This window comes from Pogona vitticeps, chromosome 7, assembly GCF_051106095.1.
Source record: "Pogona vitticeps strain Pit_001003342236 chromosome 7, PviZW2.1, whole genome shotgun sequence".
NCBI classification, from domain to species: domain Eukaryota; kingdom Metazoa; phylum Chordata; class Lepidosauria; order Squamata; family Agamidae; genus Pogona; species Pogona vitticeps.
Window position 1 is genome coordinate 5,320,922 of NC_135789.1, and position 19,836 is coordinate 5,340,757.

Consider the following 19,836-nt stretch of genomic DNA (forward strand, 5'->3'; position numbering starts at 1 on the left):
CATCCCAGCAGCGTAACTTAGGTGGAAAGCAGCAGGAAAAGAGAAAAACCAAACACAAGAGGGACTGACTTCCTAAAGGAAGCCACAGGCTTGAGTTTGTAAGAACTGATCAGGGCAATTGAAGAAAGGACAATTTTGGAGGTCACTCAATTCATAGGATCGCTGCAAATCAGAAGAGACTTGATGGTACGTAACGACTCAAGTGACAAAAATCATCTTATCATTATTGTTAAGAAAATGGGAATCAGGTCATATGGAAGATGAGATGCAAATTATCCAGAGATCAATGAGTACGGTACATCTCACACTACCTTCCAACTATCTGTAGTCTATTTATTCCCCATAGATCCTCGAGGCCAGCCCCTGTCAAGGAGGCCCGGGGGGGGATCGAACTCCCAACCTCTGGCTCCATGGCCAGAGGCCTCAACCACAGAGCTAGCCAACATCTGGCTCTGTGCAAAAATTCTGGCTGTGCAAGTAAGCCTTCTCTCTAGCTACTGACAATAAATGATAAATGCAGCACAATAAGAAAGGAAGGAATTAGGAGACAAAATGAAATTAGGATGCAAGTCGCTGTCATAGAAGAGGGGCAAATCACATCACATATCAGGTTCAATCGTTAAAAGTTTCTTGATTGGAGAATTTCTCCATTTAACAGATACAGTATGCAGTTGCCCTACAGTTACAACCCAACTGATGCCCTTTGCTGGTGCGGGATCACGGCTAAAGCTCCTGCCGTGGCTTTAGGGAGAGTATTCCTATTGCACCACTAAGCAGTCTTTACAAACCATCACAAGTGATTCACACAAGAATATTAAAGCTACATAACGCAGACTATAATTTGGATGACTAACTGGCACACTTCTTATTAACTATTCTGGATTCTCCTACCATAAATTAATCATCTCTCTCTCTCTCTCTCTCTCTCTCTCTCTCTCTCACACACACACACACACACACACACACGAGTTCACCTGTACAGCTAGTTATGTCATTAGTTTGGTAGACACCATGAATATGAAGCAGGCGGTGTGTTCTCTGAAGTTAGTTTGTTTAAGCATTCAGACAATCGAAATTCTGAGCCATGCCTGCATAAAAATCATTATGGCTTGCACCCTATACCAAATCTACCTGCTTATTTTGAGTAACGGATCCTGTATCATTTATTTGCGGGCAGAGGCAATGAATAATATAACTGAAAATATGTGGTAGGAGGGCCAGAAAAACAAGGGAAGTAGCAGGACTGTATCAGATTCACGGACGTTGTACGTACGCCAGAGAACGCAGGGTCTGGCAAGTGGTGTAGTAGATTGAAGTGGTGGTGGTGGTACCTCTTGTCCCCTCAACCCCACCCCATGATTATCGAGGGCAGGGATTCCCAACCTTGGATCCCCACATGTTCTTGGACCATCTCCTAGACATCATGGCCAGCACAGCTCATGGTGAAACCTTCTGGGAGTTTTAGTCCAAGAACATCTGGAGGACCCAGGGTTGGGAACCACTGAGCTAGGGCATCAAGGGCAGAAGACCCATCTGGTTCTAAACCCTGAATTCTGACTCAAGAACAATTTGAAAATGGAGGGAGGGATGTATGGATGGGTGGATGTATGGATGGGTGGGTGGATGGATGGATGAAGGAAGAGAGAGAGATGGATGGGTGGGTGGGTGGGTGGAGGGGGGGGTGGACGGACGGATGGATGGGTGGATGGATGGATGGAGGAAGAGAGAGATAGGTGGGTGGATGGATGGATAGATGGAGGGAGGAAGGGAGGAAGAGAGATGGATGGATGAATGGTCTGTCATATTTCTTAAAAGAGCACATTCCACAGAGAAAACAAAGCAAACGGTATTTCATACAATTAAAAGCTCTTCCTGCAGGTGGTATTAGATATCCTTCCAGACCCCACAGCTGGTAGCCCAGGTCTACCCCACCCGACACTTCCAGAGGAATGACAGGTTTCATCCCTGGCCAAGAGGGAAAGCGAAGACAGCAGACCTTTTGTCTTGCCATGTGTTTGAAGTAGATAAGGGCGCCCTGTGTTACCAAGGAAGAAGAGGAATGTCTTCACGTGCAAGCGTGTGCCCACGCTTGTGCAGGGAGAGAAAGACCAATATGTTAAAGTTTATTGCTTACAAAGGCTGAAGAGGCAAAAGCAAGCTTGGCTTATATTTACAGAGCTGATGCTACTCTTCTCTTTCCTGCTCCCTCCTTGCCCAGACGTCTGGCATGCTTAGGTACTAAGGGCTGCCGTATGTCAGAATAGACCTCACGGCGCATGACGATGATCTGAACCAAAAAAGTCTGGAAAGAATGGGTGACAAAATAAAAGGCAGAGTTGATCAACACCTACTTCGTCTTCTCCCAAAAGGACAAAGATCCTAAAACAGAATTAAAGATGAATTGAATAGATTACTGCCCAAGACAGGTAAAGAAATAATAACAGAAACACTTTACTACTCTAAATAATTTCAATAATTCCCAGGGCCAGATGAACTGCATTCAAGGAAACTGAATCTGTAAACTCAGAGCCTCTGTATATCATTCTCAAGAATTTTTGGAAAGCAGGCTAGGTTCCCGATGACTGGAAGTAGGCAAATCTTCAATAAAGGGCGAAGAAAGAAGATCCAGGCAACGACCCAATGGTCAGCTTAACAGCAACAGAAATCACAGTGTTTAGAACAAGAGCATTAAACAATCAGTTTGAGAACATTTAAAAATGCACACTGTGATTTCTAAGAGCTGGTGTGGATTTCTCAGAAACAACTTGTATCAGAATCTAATCTTATCTCATTTTTTTAAAAAAACATACAGTTACAAGCTTGCTAGATTGGGAGAATTCTAGGAATAGAAGGTATCTTGGCTCCAGCAAGGCTTCTGACAAGGTTTCTCATGATGTTCTCACAGACATGAGGGCAAAATGTGGGCCAACCTTAGTTAGGCATCCTTCAGTCTCGAAAGACTATGGTAACATGCTCTGTATGGAGGACTTGGAACAGTGTCTAGTGTGGCTGAGGAGGCCGATTCGAGAGTGACAGTCTCTTCCACACTGAAGACAAATCCAATCTGCCTCCTGTCCAGCTCCCTGACTTTGCTGCATTTGTAACTCCCTCTTGGCCTCGGCCTGCTGGACAAGGGTCTCCTCAAATTGGGAGAGGCCGTGATGCAACGCCTGCCTCCAGGCTGAACGCTCAGAGGTCAAGGTTTCCCATCTGTTGAGGTCTATTTCTAAGGCCTTCAGATCCTGCTTGCAGATGTCCTTGTATCGAAGCTGGGGTCTCCCTCTGGGGCAATTTCCCTGCACTAATTCTCCATACAGGAGATCCTTTGGAATCCGACCATCAGCCATTCTCACGACATGCCCAAGCCAACGTAGACGTTGCTGTTTCAGTAATGTATACATGCTAAAAATTCCAGCTCATTCTAGGACTACTCTATTTGGAACTTTGTCCTGCCAGGTGATACCAAAAATCTGTCGAAGGCAACACATATGGAAGGTGTTCAGCTTCCTCTCCTGCCGTGCACAAAGGGTCCAGAACTCACTGCAGTACAGGAGTGTGCTCAGGACACAGGGTCTATAGACCTGTATCTTGGTATGTGTCGTCAGCTTCTTATTGAGCCATACTCTCTTTGTGAGTCTAGAGAACGTGGTAGCTGCTTTGCCAATTTGTTTGGATGTGAATTTTTACTTGACTGATGGATCCTCTCCAGAGTGCTCACCAGTGAGGCTTTGTCATACTACAGAGAACTGAGATGATACTGGCTTATAAATGACTAAGTGGCGGGATTAGAGGAAATAGTCATCAAATTTTGGAGTCACATCTAACTAGGAGGGGTGGCTAAGACTTCGGAAGTCAGAATCAGGATTTAAGACAGCAAAAAACCAAACAGATTTCATCAGGGGCAAATGCAGAGTCTTACAGTTCGGAAGTAAAAGAATTAAATGAGCAAATGTAGAGCAGGTGAGATCTAAGCAACATAACATTTGAAAAGGGTCTGAAGGTGTTATGACAAACTAAACGTGAGCCTGATGCAGAGATGAAAGAGAAAGCTAATGTAACATTAGGCTGCATCAATAGAAGTACAGGATCCTGACCAACGGACATACACTAGTGGTATCATTCCATCCCACTTTGGTCAGATCTCATCTGGAGTGTTGCGTCCCATTCATCATTTAAGAAGGATAGGAACAAGGTAGACCATGTCTAGAGCAGGGCTACAAAGATGGCACAAGGTCTGGAAGCCAAGCCCAATGAGGAAAAGTTGAGAGATCAACGCATGCTTAGCCTGAAGAAGGGGAAACAGAGAGGGGATAATGACAGCCCTTCAAATATCTGAAGACTTGTTGTATGGAAGGGGAAGCGAGGTTGTGTTCTTGGTGCCGAAGGGGGTCGGTTCTCATTCTCTGGATTTGTTTAAGCAGAGGATGATTGGCCATCTTGCTGGGAATGTGAATTCCTGTACTGGCAGATGACCCTTGGGGCTCCTTCCAACTCTATCGTTCTACGAATCTGTGGCTCTGATCCTGTGATTCAAATCCTGGACTAATTTTCCCTGGGCCACCTGGAGCCTAAACCTTGATGACCCATCAGGTCCTTTCCAACTCCTCCAGCAGTTCTACGAGGACGGTGATGCACTTGTACACCTTCTTTCCACAAATGGGATGCGGACCAACATTAAACAGTCAGACTTTTCCCCACCGTTTCAGTGGATGGGTTGTTGTTGTTGTTTGAGGGGCAGGAGAGAACAACTTCAAAGTGGATATGAGAAAGGTGCTGGATCTCAAGGTCCAACAACATGTATCCAAGAACGTCAACACAGAAGGCTATTCGGGATCAATCAAGAGTGGTTATGTAAGTAACATCTCTTGTGGACGACTGAATGACATGGGGATTAAAATTCTTTCCACATGAATCTATGAACACCAGAAGGGCTACGCACTGGATCACCTCTATATTGCCAATGGCCAACAGATAATCTTCTGTACTGTAGATAAGACTAAGAGCACTTGCCTGTAATCAAACATGTGAGGAAGCTCCCTTATATCAAGGATCCAATTCTTGGTCTACCGGGCCATACTGACCAACAGCAGTCTTTGAGGGTCTCAGGCAGATAAGTTGCTCATTGCCCATGACCTGATGCTTTTAAATGGTTAAATAATGAAGAATGAACTTGGAATTAAACCAAGCATAGACTCTACCCCAAACTATCTTGATGGTTTCTCAACCATTGATCTTGATATCAGATCAACCACAAAAGTAACAAGGTTCATTTACCAATAAGCGTCTTTCCACCTTCCGCAATTAGAATGGTCCATGTTAAGGTTTCCTATCTTTTTATTTCCTATCAAGGACTCTTTAATCTCCTACCAAGGAATAAAGAAGAGCTGCTCAAGGACTGAAGGACACCGCTGTTGCAATCTCACTAAAGTGGATGCATTTCCTACAGAAAAATGAAAAAAAAAACTAGCCAACCAATGTCTCTATTGTAGTTGCATCAATAATGGCCTGAAGCTGAGAGAGAGAAGAAGGTCATGATTAAATGCAGCAATGATCACCATAGGTGACAAAGAATTCCAGGAAGGGAAGAGGATGGATTAACATCATATCCTCTTCATACTGGGCGAGCAACTTTTTCTCTACTGAAAGCAGCGTTCTCCTGGGGTGTAACCTCTCAGGGGCTGCACACGAGCAGGAGAAGTCATAAAAGTATTGAAACCCATCTCCCTGGCATGCTCTTGCTCCAGTCTCTCCCTTCCCACCTAAGAGAGGGTTGGAAGAACTGCTGTGATTTGGCCCATTCTCTTGCAGTGGATGGCACTGGCCGTTGGCAGAAGGCGGCGCTTCCAGTTCGGCCAAAGGGCTGCCCATCTTCAGCCGGAGGGGCCAGGGCTTGCCCACCTTCTGGCTTAGCAGGTTGTATTTCCACCTAGCTGCCCATGACGGCGCTTCACAGCAGCTGCAGACAAACAGGCGTCCTCTGTTTTTATGGGCCACGCAGTAATGCAGGTTCCTAGCCACCTAAGGGGCTAGTCAAACAGGTGTATGCTAGTCACTTTGGTAGGCTTATTGGCAAGGATGTCTTAGAGCCAATTTTTAAATTTCTAAAATCCTAAAGCCTTCTCTCCCTCCCCTCCCCTTCTCTTTTTGGCTGGCTGGCTGCCACTTCCAAGCTTTTTTCCAAACAAAAGCTTTGATTCTTCAGATTCCTCCCTCCACACTACTTCTGGACCGTCCATAGTTTCACCAAACAGGCACAGTTTCATGAGATGGCAAGAGGAGCAGTAATCCTTCCCTCGTGGATGAGAGCGGTATCAGAACTGCTCCTGTCATCCCCTGATGCAGATCATCAGAGAAGGATCCCTTAAGCAACAGGATGACACAATTATGCCTATAAATATTCGTAATTGCCATCCGCTTCAGTACCGTGACAGTGACTAAATCACCCGAGGAATTTCAGCAACTCCCTCCCTCATCCCCGAGGCTTATCAAGGAACAGAATCACAAGCAAGGTGGGAAGAAACAGAGGATATTTTTTTTTTTGTGAATTTGAAAGGCTGCATGCTTTGGCGGATGGGAAGACAATGGTGGAGGGAAGGAAGAGAATTCTGATCTGCCCTTGCTAAAAATAAAAAAGGCTCCCAATCTCACTTTCTTGGCTACAAATCCTTTCATCTGTCTGCTTGCCCCAGTGACACCTCTTGACTGTTTACCTTCTGGGTTGGCAATCTGTCATTCTCAGTCTAGAAGCAAGCCTCCCCAGGGCAGTTGGGTAACCTGCCAACTTGTGGTACCCCATGACATATCGGAGGAGACCATTTCATGGCCAAAAAGAAAAAAAAAGACCCCCCCCCCAAAAAAAGGAATAAAACTGTTTTGGTTGCAAAAGGACAGCTGGGAGAATTAATCTGTACTTAATATGCCTTGGGAGGCTGCTAGGTTGGATGAAATGAATAATTGCAGCGTAAGAATGATTTTAGAACTGCAAAGCTGGAAGGGATCCTATGGATCAGCGAGTCCAGCCCCTGTCGAGGACACCCAGTGGGGAATCAAATTCCCAACCTCTGGCTCCACAGCCAGAGACCGAAATCACGGAGCGATCCAGCAGATCTGGTTTGAGGGAGAAAAATCGGATCCATCTTACTTGCCTGGGGAAATGTTCTGAGGCCCCTGTGGCATGCAGGCACGCACGCCCTGGCCAGACAACCACGGAACCACCTGCCATGCTTTTAGGAGCCGGTTCAGAGAAAAAGCAGCATTTTGTAAGTTGCAGATAAAAACAGATACCGGTCTTGATACCCACCCACCCTGTCCTGTAGTCTCAAGGCTGCAACGCTAAATAAACTTACCAAAGAGAACATGCCATTGAGAGCGCTCCTTGTGAGCAAACCTGTTCCAGGTTGTCCGGCAAGGCGCTTTCTTGTCTCCTCATCAGCTGCCCTCCTACAGCATCTGCCGCGCCCATGGATTAAATGGTTCCCTTTCACCTGCCTCGACCCACGTGCTCCGCTCTCCCTTCGCTGTTTCAGCTTCTCTCTTCCTTTCCAAAAGGGCAGGACGGAGGGGTCAGGGAAGGCTGACCCTTGGAAACTGAGGAAGAAGGGGGGGTGCGACACGCAGATGGCTGGAACTGAACAGCAACGGCTGCTTTAAAAAGTCGAACAACCTTCACTGGTTGATCCAGATCACAGGGAGGTGGCACAGACATGCCAGCCTCCTCACGAACACCGGACTTTGAGCGGGTAACTAGAGTGTACTCGGGCGATGTTTGGGCATGCATGCGTGTAGGTGTGGGCAAGGTTCTTGCAGAACGCACCGCCTCCTCTTTCTTTTCTTTTCCACTGGGGTTGGGCCATTTATTTATTTATTTAAAATATTGATTCTCCCCCCTCTTTTTTTAAAAAAGGACCCAAGGTGGTTTACCTTATGAAAAAAATGCAACATTAAAAGCAAAAAAGCATTCAATTGGATGAATATTTAAAAAAAAAAAAAAAAGAATGAACAACACCGATCAGGTAAAAAGTGTGGCTCAAAGCAGAGTGAGAAGCAACAAAATACACAAACCATCCCAGTTTAAAACCTCTCCTGGGCAGAGTCCGTCACAACAGTCAGCCGTCTTTTGTACGACGGACTGCCATCTCATTTGGAAAGACCACCGAGAGCAACCAACTTGGATTACTGGCAAGCGGGAGGCTGCCCAGCTGGCAGGGATGAAAATGGACCGGGGGGGGGGGGCGCTGAGAGAATCAGAGAAGCAGACAGGAGAGGGAGAAGGAAGGGGGGGGGCTGAGATGGGATGGCATGAAGGGAGAGGAGAGGTGAGAAGCAAAAGAGCCAAGGATTAGGGGAAGAAGGCTGAAGGCGGAGGGGATATTGAGTGAGACAAGACACAGCCCCATGGACCTCTGGCTCTAACCACCAACTCTACCGACTCACCATGGAATGCCACTCTGGAGGGAAGAAAAAAGGTTCTCCCAGCTTTGGATCAAAGGGGCATCAAGACTTGTTTGGGAAAGAAGAAATTTGGAGGGAAAAAAAGAAGAAAAGGAGAAGAGAGGGAAGAGAAAAGCGGGTTTGCTCAAAATAAGGTTAAAGTCTGCAAGATGGAACACGGCTTCCAGGGTTGAGAAAGCGGAAGGTTTCTGCCCCGGGAAGATCCACATTTCAACTTGCTCTCAGTCACACTCTGCGTCCCACGGTTCAGCCACCAGTCTACCGGTCTACATGAGATCTTACCGAAACCTGTCAGGCAGCTCCATAATCTCCTCGGGGGCGGCATGGAGTTTGCCAATCAGGCATGCCTTCTTTCCAAAAGGGCACTTAGGCATGGAACGCAATGATATCTCTCTCTCTCTCTCTCTCTCTCCTCGTTTGCCCTCTGTCCGCTCTGGAGACCCAGATGACCAACTTTCACCACCATTAAGCTTCGGATTCAAATGCAAAAATGAGCAGCCCCTTCCCTGTTGTGGAGCAACTCAATCTCTTAGACCTTTGTACCTCCATTAGTCAGCGGAAATCAAAACAGGTTTGATCTCAAAACACTGGCGGATCTCATTTACTTAGGGCAAACTCAAACACTGGCATTAAAAGCTGAAGGAAGGCAAAAGTAAAGTGACTCAAACTCAGCCCTGTTAACCCTGTGCTTCTCCCTAGAATATGTATGTCTCCTCTCTGTGCAAATTCAGACTGTAAAATCCTAGGGAGAGGGGCTTAACTTTGGTTTTCTCATTCGGTAAGGGCTCGTATGAGCTGAGGATGCCCACGATAACAATACGGCCAACTTCCGGCTAAAAAGAGGAAAATTCTGAAGGTGAATAAGTGATGATGCTCAAGGTATGTAGCATAAATGAGCCTGTTTGGGGATTTTAACTGCTGTCCTGAATTAATTTTGCTCCCATAGGTCAAAGAAAAAAAAAACTACCATGTATACACAGATCACTGACATGTCTCTCTGGAAACCTTCAGCAGCGCTTGCCTTTTGCCAGCATGCTTGAAAGTCGTTATTTAAAAATAAAATAATACAAAACTTATGAACGCCAAGCTGACATTTTTTCAGAACGCTGAAGTCCGTCCTTGCAACAGGCCTGATGCGTGCACTGAAGTGTGCAAACAGAAAAGGACAAAGCGAGTGTACACAGTAAGAAAGAGCTTCTTTCAACACAAGTATACGCCTTCAAACTTTCAAAAGATTATTACCAGGAATTGTTTCGTATTGTCACCCAGTTCAAAAAACTGATAAGGTGGAAAAGGCCGGGTCTAAATGCTAGCAGAGGTCAACAGGAAACTCTGGACAATTACATCTTGGTTTAATAAGACAAGGTATGGCCAGGCCTTTTGATTACACATGTATGCTCTGCTCTGGTAGGATCAAACACAGCAAAAAAGGGCTGGAACTAATCAGGATAGTGAAGCGGCTTCAAACCATGATGAAGTATCTTGGTTTGTTCTAACCAGAATTTCCCAGCTTGGCTGTAACAGCTAACCATGATTTGCTGAACACTTCCCTCTTTGATATTTGCTTGTTTACTTGTGGGGAATCTCAGACCCTGGGGCCAAATCCAGCCCTTCTGAGTCCTGCCCTCTAAAGTTCCTCTGATGTCCCCATCTCTTTCCCCATAATACTGTTAGCTTGGTGGCTTCTCAGTTTGGGGGGGCGGGGGCTTTTTTCTCTATTCTAAATGGTTGAAACAACTCTCCTGAGGCATGCTGACTAGCAGCAAGGCCTTGTTCCAGAAGATATGGATATTTTTGACCACACCCTTTTACTCGTGTGTCTACCGACCACTGAAATGTACACACTTATGAACACAGAAATCTTGTGAACTTGGGCTCCACCCTCAGCCTGAAAGAGGCTTCGTCCGTCTATCCCTACGCAAAGAGTTGAACGGATCGGAGTGTAGGGTCTCGGGTCTCAGCATCACGGATTGTTCAGGCAAGGTACGATCATCATAACAGAGTTATCCAGCGACACAATCTCACGCCACGCCTTTTATAGTCCACACCTGAATTCTCTGGCGCTGCCCAAGGCTGGAGACGCCGACAAGCTGCGTGACTTCGACCGGCCCCGCATGGAGTTGGCGCAACTGCGATCCTCGTCCGCCCGGCAGGTAGGGCACTGGTAGCAGGTAGTCTCCGGATTCGTTTCTTCTCCAGCAGGGCTAAAAGCATCTGGCTCCAGCTCCATTTTGACAAATTAACTTCCTTGGGAGAAGAAGAAAAAAGGGGGAGGAAGGTAAATTCTAAAATTACATAAAGACTCTGAATTCTGTGAAAGACAAGTGTTCCACTTGCTCCAGTATTTCTCCCCCCTGCTCCGCTGATAGCTCCACCACAACACTGCAAGTCAAAACACAGCAAGTTAAAACAATAACGCGGCAAGCTGAAACGAGGATCGATTTTTCAAAATAATTTAGCCACAGGAATCAGCCCAACAGGGCAGCCACAGGAGACCAAAACCCCCAGAGAGGGGAAAGTAAAAAGAAAGCACACCCCTAAGAGCCATTAAAGGGATGCAGTGGCGCTGCAGGTTAAACCGCAGAAGCCTCTGTGCTGCAAGGTCGGAAGACCAGCTGTCGTAAGATCGAATCCACACGATGGAAGGAGCTCCCATTGCTTGTCCCAGCTCTTGCCAACCGAGCCATTCGAGAGCATGTAAAAATGTGAGTAGATAAATAGGGACCACCTCGGTGGGAAGGTCACGGCGTTCCGTGTCTAGTCGCGCTGGCCTTGTGACCACGGAAACGGTCTTCGGACAAACGCTGGCTCTACAGCTTGGAGATGGGGATGAGCACCTCTCCCTAGGGTCGGATACGACTGGAATAAATGTCAAGGGGAACCTTTACCTTTGCCAAGAGCCATTACTTAAACAATTAAAACTTTAGAAAGTGAACCATGATTTCTAGTCCAGAAACACTTCCTCCAGAAGAAGGTTCTACGTATGCACTGAAAAGTCTTTAGAGTCAAAGACGCCTGCCTCAGGAAGAAATGCCAGCACACTGCATCATCATCACCACTACCATCATCTGCTGTCAAGTCAATTCTGATTTATGGTGACCTCTTTCAGGGTTTCCAGGGTAGAGAGTACTCAGAAGTTGTTTCTGATTCCCTTCTTCCGGGGGAAGCCCTGGGACGGTGCAGCCGGCCCAAGGCTACCCAGGCTGGCTCCTCTCCCTTGGAGGCACAGCAGGGAACTGAACTCCCAACCTCTGGCTCCACAGCCAGGTATCTAAACCACTGAGCTATCCAGCCAGCTAGTACATAGCATAGCTACCAGAAAAGGCTCTTCCCTTTTCCTAGGCATATTTCTATGGTTGACAAGACATATAGTTTTCTAATGAAACTCTCCGAATTTTGGCAGATTTGTGTGGAACACAGCTACGCTGGCCCACCTGTCCCCAAACACAACAAGAAAAACAGCTATAGTTGCACGATAAAATGAATCCTTTTATAAAAGGAATGCAAAATATAAAATAGTCTCACATGCTTTCTGGATGTATGCTATGCCAAAGAAAGCACATAATGGCATAAAACTGTGAAACGTTCAGAGGACCATGTAATATTTCAAATAAATGCATTTTCTTTTCTTTTTTTCTGGTGGCATATGGACAGCCTCAATGTTTGCAGACACAGAGAATTAACCACTGCTAACTTTTTAGAAACTCACGAAATGTTTTTCTAGTGGTTCACCTGGGAGGTGATTTCTACTCGCCATAGGCAACCAATCAAGATGGAATCTGCAGGTGCTGAGAGTGGGAAGAGGAAGTAGCCTCTCCTTGCTTGGGATTTACCTTTTTTAATAGCAGCTGCTTCTTTTCAGGGAAAGGCTGGATCCAATGGGCGCAGGCAGGGTAAACTACCTAACTTTCAGATATACTGTATATACTCGGGACCGAACCTTGGAAGCCAGTCATTGTCTATGTCGGCTGCAGCCTTATCTATCAGCTGGGGGGGGGAGAGAGTGCTTCCCGGTTGGTAACTATTTTACAGACCAGTAGTTGTCTTGCCAGCTTAAGGTTTCTGATTTATGAGCCATTCCGTGACAGTTTGAGGGTTGAACAGGGAGATAGAACTGCATGCGACAAACAAGAAAACCCTCATCTTTAAAATGGCATTGCTGTCAGTCACGGATTTGGGCTTCAGCTGAGTGTGTAACTGAACAAACACACATGTGTGCTGCACTCCATGGAGACTGTCAGCCCTGGAGTGTCTAAAGCAGGTAGGGGTGGTTTATGGTCCTTCCGTGTTTGCCAGATCACAAGCCCCATCACCCCCACAGTATTGTTGCAACACAAATTCTTGGGGCGGCGGCATTTCCTCACCATCCCAGTTTCCAAGCATGTCTGGAGTGTTAGATCTAACCAATTATTTTGTTCTAATCCAGTCGTTTCCAACCTCAGGTTTCCAGATGTTCATGGACTGCAACTCCCAGAAGCCTTCGCCACACTAGCGGTCCTGGCCAGGATTTTTTTTGTAGTCCACGAACATCTGGAGACCCTTGTTCTAACCGAGCCACCTCCAGGTAACTACATCATGAATTTTGAAGAAGGGGCTCAAAAGAAGGGGTGAGAGACCTCACTGAACTGCTGATGAAACAAAGTCTCTAACGGAGCCTCGTGGCACAGGGGTTAAACTGCAGTGCTGCAGTGAAGACTCTGCTCATGGCCTGAATTCGATTCCATTGGGCTCGGTTAGCCAGCTCAAGGTTGAGTTAGCCTCCCATCCTTCCGAGGTTGGTAAACGGAGTACCCAGCTCACTGGGGAGGGGGGGGGCAATGTATAGATGTCTATAATTAAATGGTAAACCATCCACAGAGAGCTTTAAGCGCTATGGGGTGGGATATAAGCAGCCCACTTGGCTTTTGCTGGGCTTTAGTTCAGATATTTACTCACTTCTCCTCACCCCTGAAAGGATGGTGCTTCCTTCCCGCTCACACTAATGTTTCTGCAAGAGGCTACTGTATCTCTTCCTCTTAATTTCATGCATGAAATGTTTCACTATTACTGTATGTGCCTGCTGAAAACAAGGAAGAGACCTTCTGCTTTATCTTTTGCAAGATCTATGATATAAAGCTGACTCTTTTTGAAGCGACAACCGAGTGGTAGGACGAGCGAGACACGACTTACATTACGACTGTCTTTGGCAGGACCTTGTATTGGGACCAGGTACTGGGAGAAAAAAGGTACAGCAATTATAAAAATGAATAAATTCAGTTCAGCTCACTTTGTTTGGATCCAGTAAAACCCAAACAAAAGGGATAAGTAAAAATAGATCCAGGTCTCCTTCCTCAGTCAATTTCTTCGATTAACAATGATGCTGAGCACCCTCCACGGGGCAATGTGATTGTGGTGTCTAAATGCTGGGCTGAGACGGCTAAGTTTCTGCAGAGCGGACTGCCACTCCCCCCCCCCCGTCATGCAACCTGTGGATTACTTGAATGTTTTCTACCATCTGCTCATGTCATCATGAATTGGCTAGAAGAGCTAGATTTACGCACCAAGACACCAGCCTATGAATTACACAATTAAGAACTGGCTACAATCCTCAGAAGAGGACAGTGGAATATTCAGAAAGGGAGAAGAAGCCGGCTCTTCATCTCCCTTGTAATCTCAGTTTACAAAATGAAATGCTTTATTCAACATCTCGTACAAGTAGGAATAAAGGCAGCAGCATTTTCTATGACACCATTCAGCCCAAGCATTTGGCTATCCAGTATACAGAACACAATGCAAGTGCTAGTCAAAACACAGGGTGCCGGTGATTGTTTTAGATTCATCTACCCAGTTCTCTGTCGAATTTAAAGCACTTTAAAGACATCACTGTACTTCTGCTGGCAGCGATTCAGCCACAATCATCCCCATTCTACTAAGATGAGACACAGTTGCTATCCAGTAGGACTCCCTTATCTGCGGGATCGGGATCCTGCTGACTGACCTATCCACAGAAAATGTTTAAAATATTAAAATCCTAGAAAATTATATTCCCGAAGTTACCAGAACTGGCCACTACTACGAGCCGGGGACTGTGCTATGTTTGCTATAATCCACATTTTTTTCCAACATCCATGGGGCCTTGGAATTGATCCCCTGTGGATACAGAGGTCCTGTTGGATTCATACACAACAATAAACGAATCTCTCGGTCTGCATGTAGCCCATTCACTCCCAATTCCCCTCCTCTTTACAGGGTGGAATAGGGAAGGAAGCAGGCCCTTTCTGATGCCTAACCCTACAAAGCAGAATCCTGGATTTGTTTGTCAACAAAACAATCTCTGTCCTACTTAGTTTAGCCCATGCAAAGATCTGTGTTCCCCGGCACACAAACCGTCTATTCTGGAAGATCAAGGCATAAATTCACAGCTTCCGTGATACACGGACAAGACAATGTCAGAGATTTAACCAAGACCAAGGACTTACACTACAGCAAAGGCAGGATTGAAATTTAAATCCTGGACACAAACATGTTCACTAGTCCTAGAATAACTGCGCAGCCAAAGTTCTGGAGGCTCAGAATTTCCTCTCCTAATTGCTAGTTACATCATTTTTAGTTTAGTTCATTGTTTTGACATATAGGGAAGCAAAAAAACAAAACAGGAAACGCTGCTGTCGAAAGTCCCAACCACGAAAGACCGGAGTTTCACTCGTCTCCTTCTCCAAATTACACAAGTTCCCAGCACCCTCATTTCACACTTTTCTTATCCCCTTTTTCCTTTTGCTGTTTTGAAAAACAAACTGACTGCCGGAATGGAGAGCGCTCGGACTTCCAAACAGACTTGATTAGGGCAGTTTTACAAACCTCAGGGGTCTGTGGATGGCAAAAAGGATACAAAGCTAGGCTTGAATCTCAACGAAGAGAACCAGGATGATAGAGACACTTCGGAACATTTTCAGTGACTGTAGTGCAACGGTTCCCAACCGGGGGGTCCTCCCTGATGTTGTTGGACTCCCAGAAGCCTTCACCACAAGCTGTGCTGGCCAGGATTTCTGGGAGTTGTAGTCCAAGAACATCTGGGGACCCTAAGGTTGGGAACGGCTGATTGAGTGGCTACAGTTAATGGGGCATATAAACCACATCAGGTGGGGTATGGTCACTCTTCCCTGCTTCACTGCAAGGGTGGGAACCTCTGTTTCCTCCTGCTGAGTGCTCTATATTCTGGGGGGGAGGGTTAATCTGTAAGAGTGGGACCCCTTCCCCCCTCTCTTTCGGCAAACTGCCAGAAGGGGAAAACGTATTCGCCCTAGACATCTGCACTGACTGCACACACAGATGTTTGAAATTCAGCCAGGAGCTGCGAGTCGTCATCCTTGAGGGTTAAGGGTTAACTTGCATTAAGGGGTACCAAAGGATCTGCTGGCTCTAAATCCAAACAAAGTCTGGAGTAATCAAGTAATAAAAACAGGAAGGGCCACAGTGCCATTTCGGTAGGTAGGCAGGCGGCTGTTAGCATAGGAGGCCCGCTAGCCTGATGGAAGTCAAAAGCAGAGAAGTTGCTACTGTACAAACCATGGTTTGAATTAACAAGCATAGCAACAGCAAATCATGGTTCAGATCCCTCCACTTTCTATGCTATTGCAACACCCAGGGATGGAATGATGGCTGTGGATGTGGCTTGATGAATTCAGTCATCATACCAAAGCATAGCCCAAACCATATAGACGGATCAAAACTATCACTTATCACTACGAGAGGTCTCACACTAAGCTGTCAATTACCTTTCTTAACCACAGCTTAGTTTCGTGTCCAAACAGTGCCACTGTATCTCATTCTGTTTAGTTTTTAAAAACTTATATCGAAGGTTATTTTAAGACTTTCTATTTATATCAGCTTCACAGAGTTCACTCCCTAAAGATGGCGATGAGTTGTCAATATTACAAAACTCTCCATGTGTGATTAAAAACCAGAGTTTAGAAATATAAGCTCCCGCCTCTCTTCCTACATAACTAAGAATAAATATAATGTTCCCCAATTCCAGGCCTGTCATTTCTTATGAAGCAGAAATCACAGTTTAAAACAAAACCTGGTGTGTGGTGTTTTTTTTTTAACAACTGTGCAAAACATGAAGAAGCTGAGGGTAGCGTATGTGTGTCGTCCCCTGCCTCTTCATGACAACCCGGTAAGCTGAGATACAATGGTGGTTGTTGGTTTGTTCAGCAATTGAAAAACTTTGTTTTTAAACTATCATTCCCATTTCAAGTGCAGGAACTAATGAAATGGAGTAAGAGTTTAGTCTTGGCCCTAGAAATGCAGCCGGAGCAAGTAGAGGGAAAGATAACCCGGCTTGCAGAACATGTTCCTGCAATGATAACTGTAAAATGGAAACATAGCCAAAGTGTCTAGACTGGTCCCATTTTAGTACAGTATTTGGAAAATGATGTTCTTAAATGATATGCATTCAAAAAATATTTTCCCTGTGTTGAATCAGATAGGCGTGGACCCTCTGTAATGTACATAGTTAATCATTAAAATGTTAGCTTGCTTTTCTGTGAAATGCGGGCAATAAAAAGAAAAAAAGAAAATTCTTACACCAAGTGACTTCCTTAATATTTTAGGCAATCGTGGCTTCAAGAAAAAAGCAACTGCTGTTCTCAAATTAGCAGAACGAGATGTACATCATGAGAACTGAAGCTGGCAGGTCTTGCTCTCTCTACCATTCTTATGCATTTTTTTCCAGATTAGGAAACTGTCAGACTCTCATCCTTGAAGACAAGATGAACTACAGTCTGTGTTAACCATCAATGTTTAATATGTGGATTACACAGCAGATGGCGAAAAAAAAGTGGGTTATCTTCCAATTTTTTTTTTATTTCACTTCTCTTATTTCTTTGATCAGCTGTTTTCAGTCTGGGGAGAGACATCACGGGCAAAGTACAGCTGCCAGTTCAAACATCCCAACAAACCATGGTTTGAACAAGCCCAAGTTTCTGAACCAACCACAAACCATGGTTCCGATTGCAGCTGCTTAAGAAACCACTGCCTATTAGCAGAGAGGAACTTGGCACATTACAGCGATATGGATACTGGCAGTAAACCCTATTATGGCGTATTATGATGATGAAATACGGTCATTAATTATTTGGAAGGACAGGAAAGTTTGTGCTTGGTCATTTTAAAATACTGCCTTCTTATTTGCTAATGGCTCAATTCAACAAGATTCCGGATTAAAGAACCACTTCGTCCCTGTGGAATCCAACTGACTAGCAATATTCCTTTATACTGGAGAGAGGCTGATTCTTCTTTTATTAAGAACTACACTCAGCAGGAACCACAAAACTGCAATATCTTGCTGTGTTATGATTTCATCTACATGAAAGGGTCACTAAATCCTTCTTATCTTCAATACAGATTAAGAGTAACTCTCCCTGGGGGGCCCTCTGTAAAATTATTTCTCTTTGTACTGCATAATTTACTCTGTTTGCATTGAATGTTATTGTCCTGTGACCCTAATAAATTATCATCCTCTTCACTCCTTCTCTAACCCTTCCACCGTACAAAAAAAAGGAGAACGTAATTGTTTGGCCCTCTAGAGACAAACTCTGTTTTCAGCCATGAAAACTGACTTTCTTTGTTGGTTTTGCTAGGGAATTAGGACAGCAGCAGTTCCATGATCAAACCCAGCATATGGTAGGGAAAAAAAGGGATTAGAACCAACTCTGTCAGACTTCCTGTGGCACAAACATTAAGGAACAGAAAACCCTAGATAAGTGCCGCTAGCACGGCTCCTTTCCATTTTTTATAGAGTTGTGTATAACTCTGAAAAATCCAGTTGGTTATAACAAAAGTTAAAAATAGACAAAACTCAAGTAGATTCAACCTCCAAGCATGTCCACAGATGGTTTCTCAAACTTTCTGTAACACCCAATTTACACCCACCTCACAGCCCAAGATCTCATCTCATCTGCCTTCCATCATGCACTTTATTGTACTTTTCCAGCCTCCCCGCTCCCCCATTTCACTCCTTTTTGCCTAAATTTGGACCCTGGACTTCCCTTGTCAACTACGTTTTTGTTCCTTTAAACCTACTAGGTTTCTCTCCAAGGAGGAAGCCTTGGCAACCTACAATCACAAAAGAGAAGAACCCTTTCACACTTTTGACATGAAATTCCATGAACATCGGCTTACTTCTACAGATGGGCAAGCTGCATTTGTCCCAGGGGTGCCCCCCCCCCCAGAAGAAGGGAATGGGAGACCACTTCTGAGTATTCTTGACCTAGAAAGCCCTCACAGAAATGATGCCATCACTCAGAATTGACTTGATGGCACACACATGCCTGGAACATAATCCAATCCAATAAAAAATAAATAAACAAACGTAACATTCAGGCTACAGACTTACATACATATTGATCTGGTTCTTGAGGGTGGGTCAGAAAATGAGATGATAGAAAACAACAATGTGATGATGTACGCAAGTCACAAACTTTCAAACCACCGGTTATTCTAAGCATCCCGGCAGAAGTGAGATTAATTATCTTCCAAGGTGTCAAAGCAATGGGTTTTACCTACCGGAGAGTGTCTGCTTTATTTGAAGAAGGCAAAATGATTTATGACACTTCCCTCTGCTTCTCTGGGTGGGAGATCAGCCCAACCTAAACAGATTACTCAACGGCAACCAACAGACTTTGCGACACAGAAACTGACATAGCAACCAGACCCTGTAGCAAACAAAACTTCCCCAACATCCGCACAAGAAAACATCCAGAAAGGACCAAACGGTATAATCCACAATATGAGGGGTCTGAATTCCTGATGGTCTTCTCTTGCAACAGATGCCCTCAGTTTGCCAGCAGTGCCCTTACACAGCACGGTAGGAGAAACAGGCCAATGCAAAAGGATAAAATCCATATAAAGCCAATAGAGGAAAACAGCAGCACCCTGAAAGCGGTCTCTGGGCTGGCCAAAAGATATCCAAAGAGAGGTCCCAAAGGGAAACAACTGAATAAGTATAAATATAAATATTTAAACAAATAAGAATACAGCAAGAAGTTCACATCTACTGTTGCTGGCTTAAACAAAGATAAGGGCTTTTTATCTGACTGTATATATACTGATCAGCCCAGCTACACAGGTTTGTAGGTGTTGTCACCTTACTATATACATACCATGTTGTTTCTCCTTTCATCAGAAAGACACTCTACAGCAGTGGTCCCCAACCTTGGGCCTCCAGAGGTTCTTGAACTACAACTCCCAGAAGCCTTTGCCACCACCTCTGCTGCCCAGGATTTCTGGGAGTTGAAGTCCAAGAACATCTGGAGGCCCAAGGTTGGGGACCACTGCTCTACAGTAAACAGCTGCGCCCACCATGTTCCCTCTGCCCCCATCTATCCGCAATCCTCCCTCTTATTT

At 45.2% G+C, this 19,836-nt stretch overlaps 1 protein-coding gene across 8 annotated transcripts in view; it reads right to left on the reverse strand.

The window, feature by feature from the left end:
- Positions 1-19,836, reverse strand: part of NADK (NAD kinase) — a 44,099-nt gene that overhangs the window by 23,540 nt on the left and 723 nt on the right. For 4 of the 8 annotated variants that reach the window (XM_078379430.1, XM_072977626.2, XM_072977625.2 and 1 more), the window contains exon 2: positions 10,500-10,698. In XM_078379430.1, coding sequence (XP_078235556.1) covers positions 10,500-10,681 — 182 coding nt within the window. In that variant the 5' untranslated portion in view covers positions 10,682-10,698. Of the gene's footprint in view, positions 1-7,346; positions 7,563-8,733; positions 10,458-10,499; positions 10,699-18,996; positions 19,835-19,836 lie in introns of those variants that run through there. The other 4 variants (XM_078379431.1, XM_072977627.2, XM_072977631.2 and 1 more) reach the window with 4 other exon arrangements.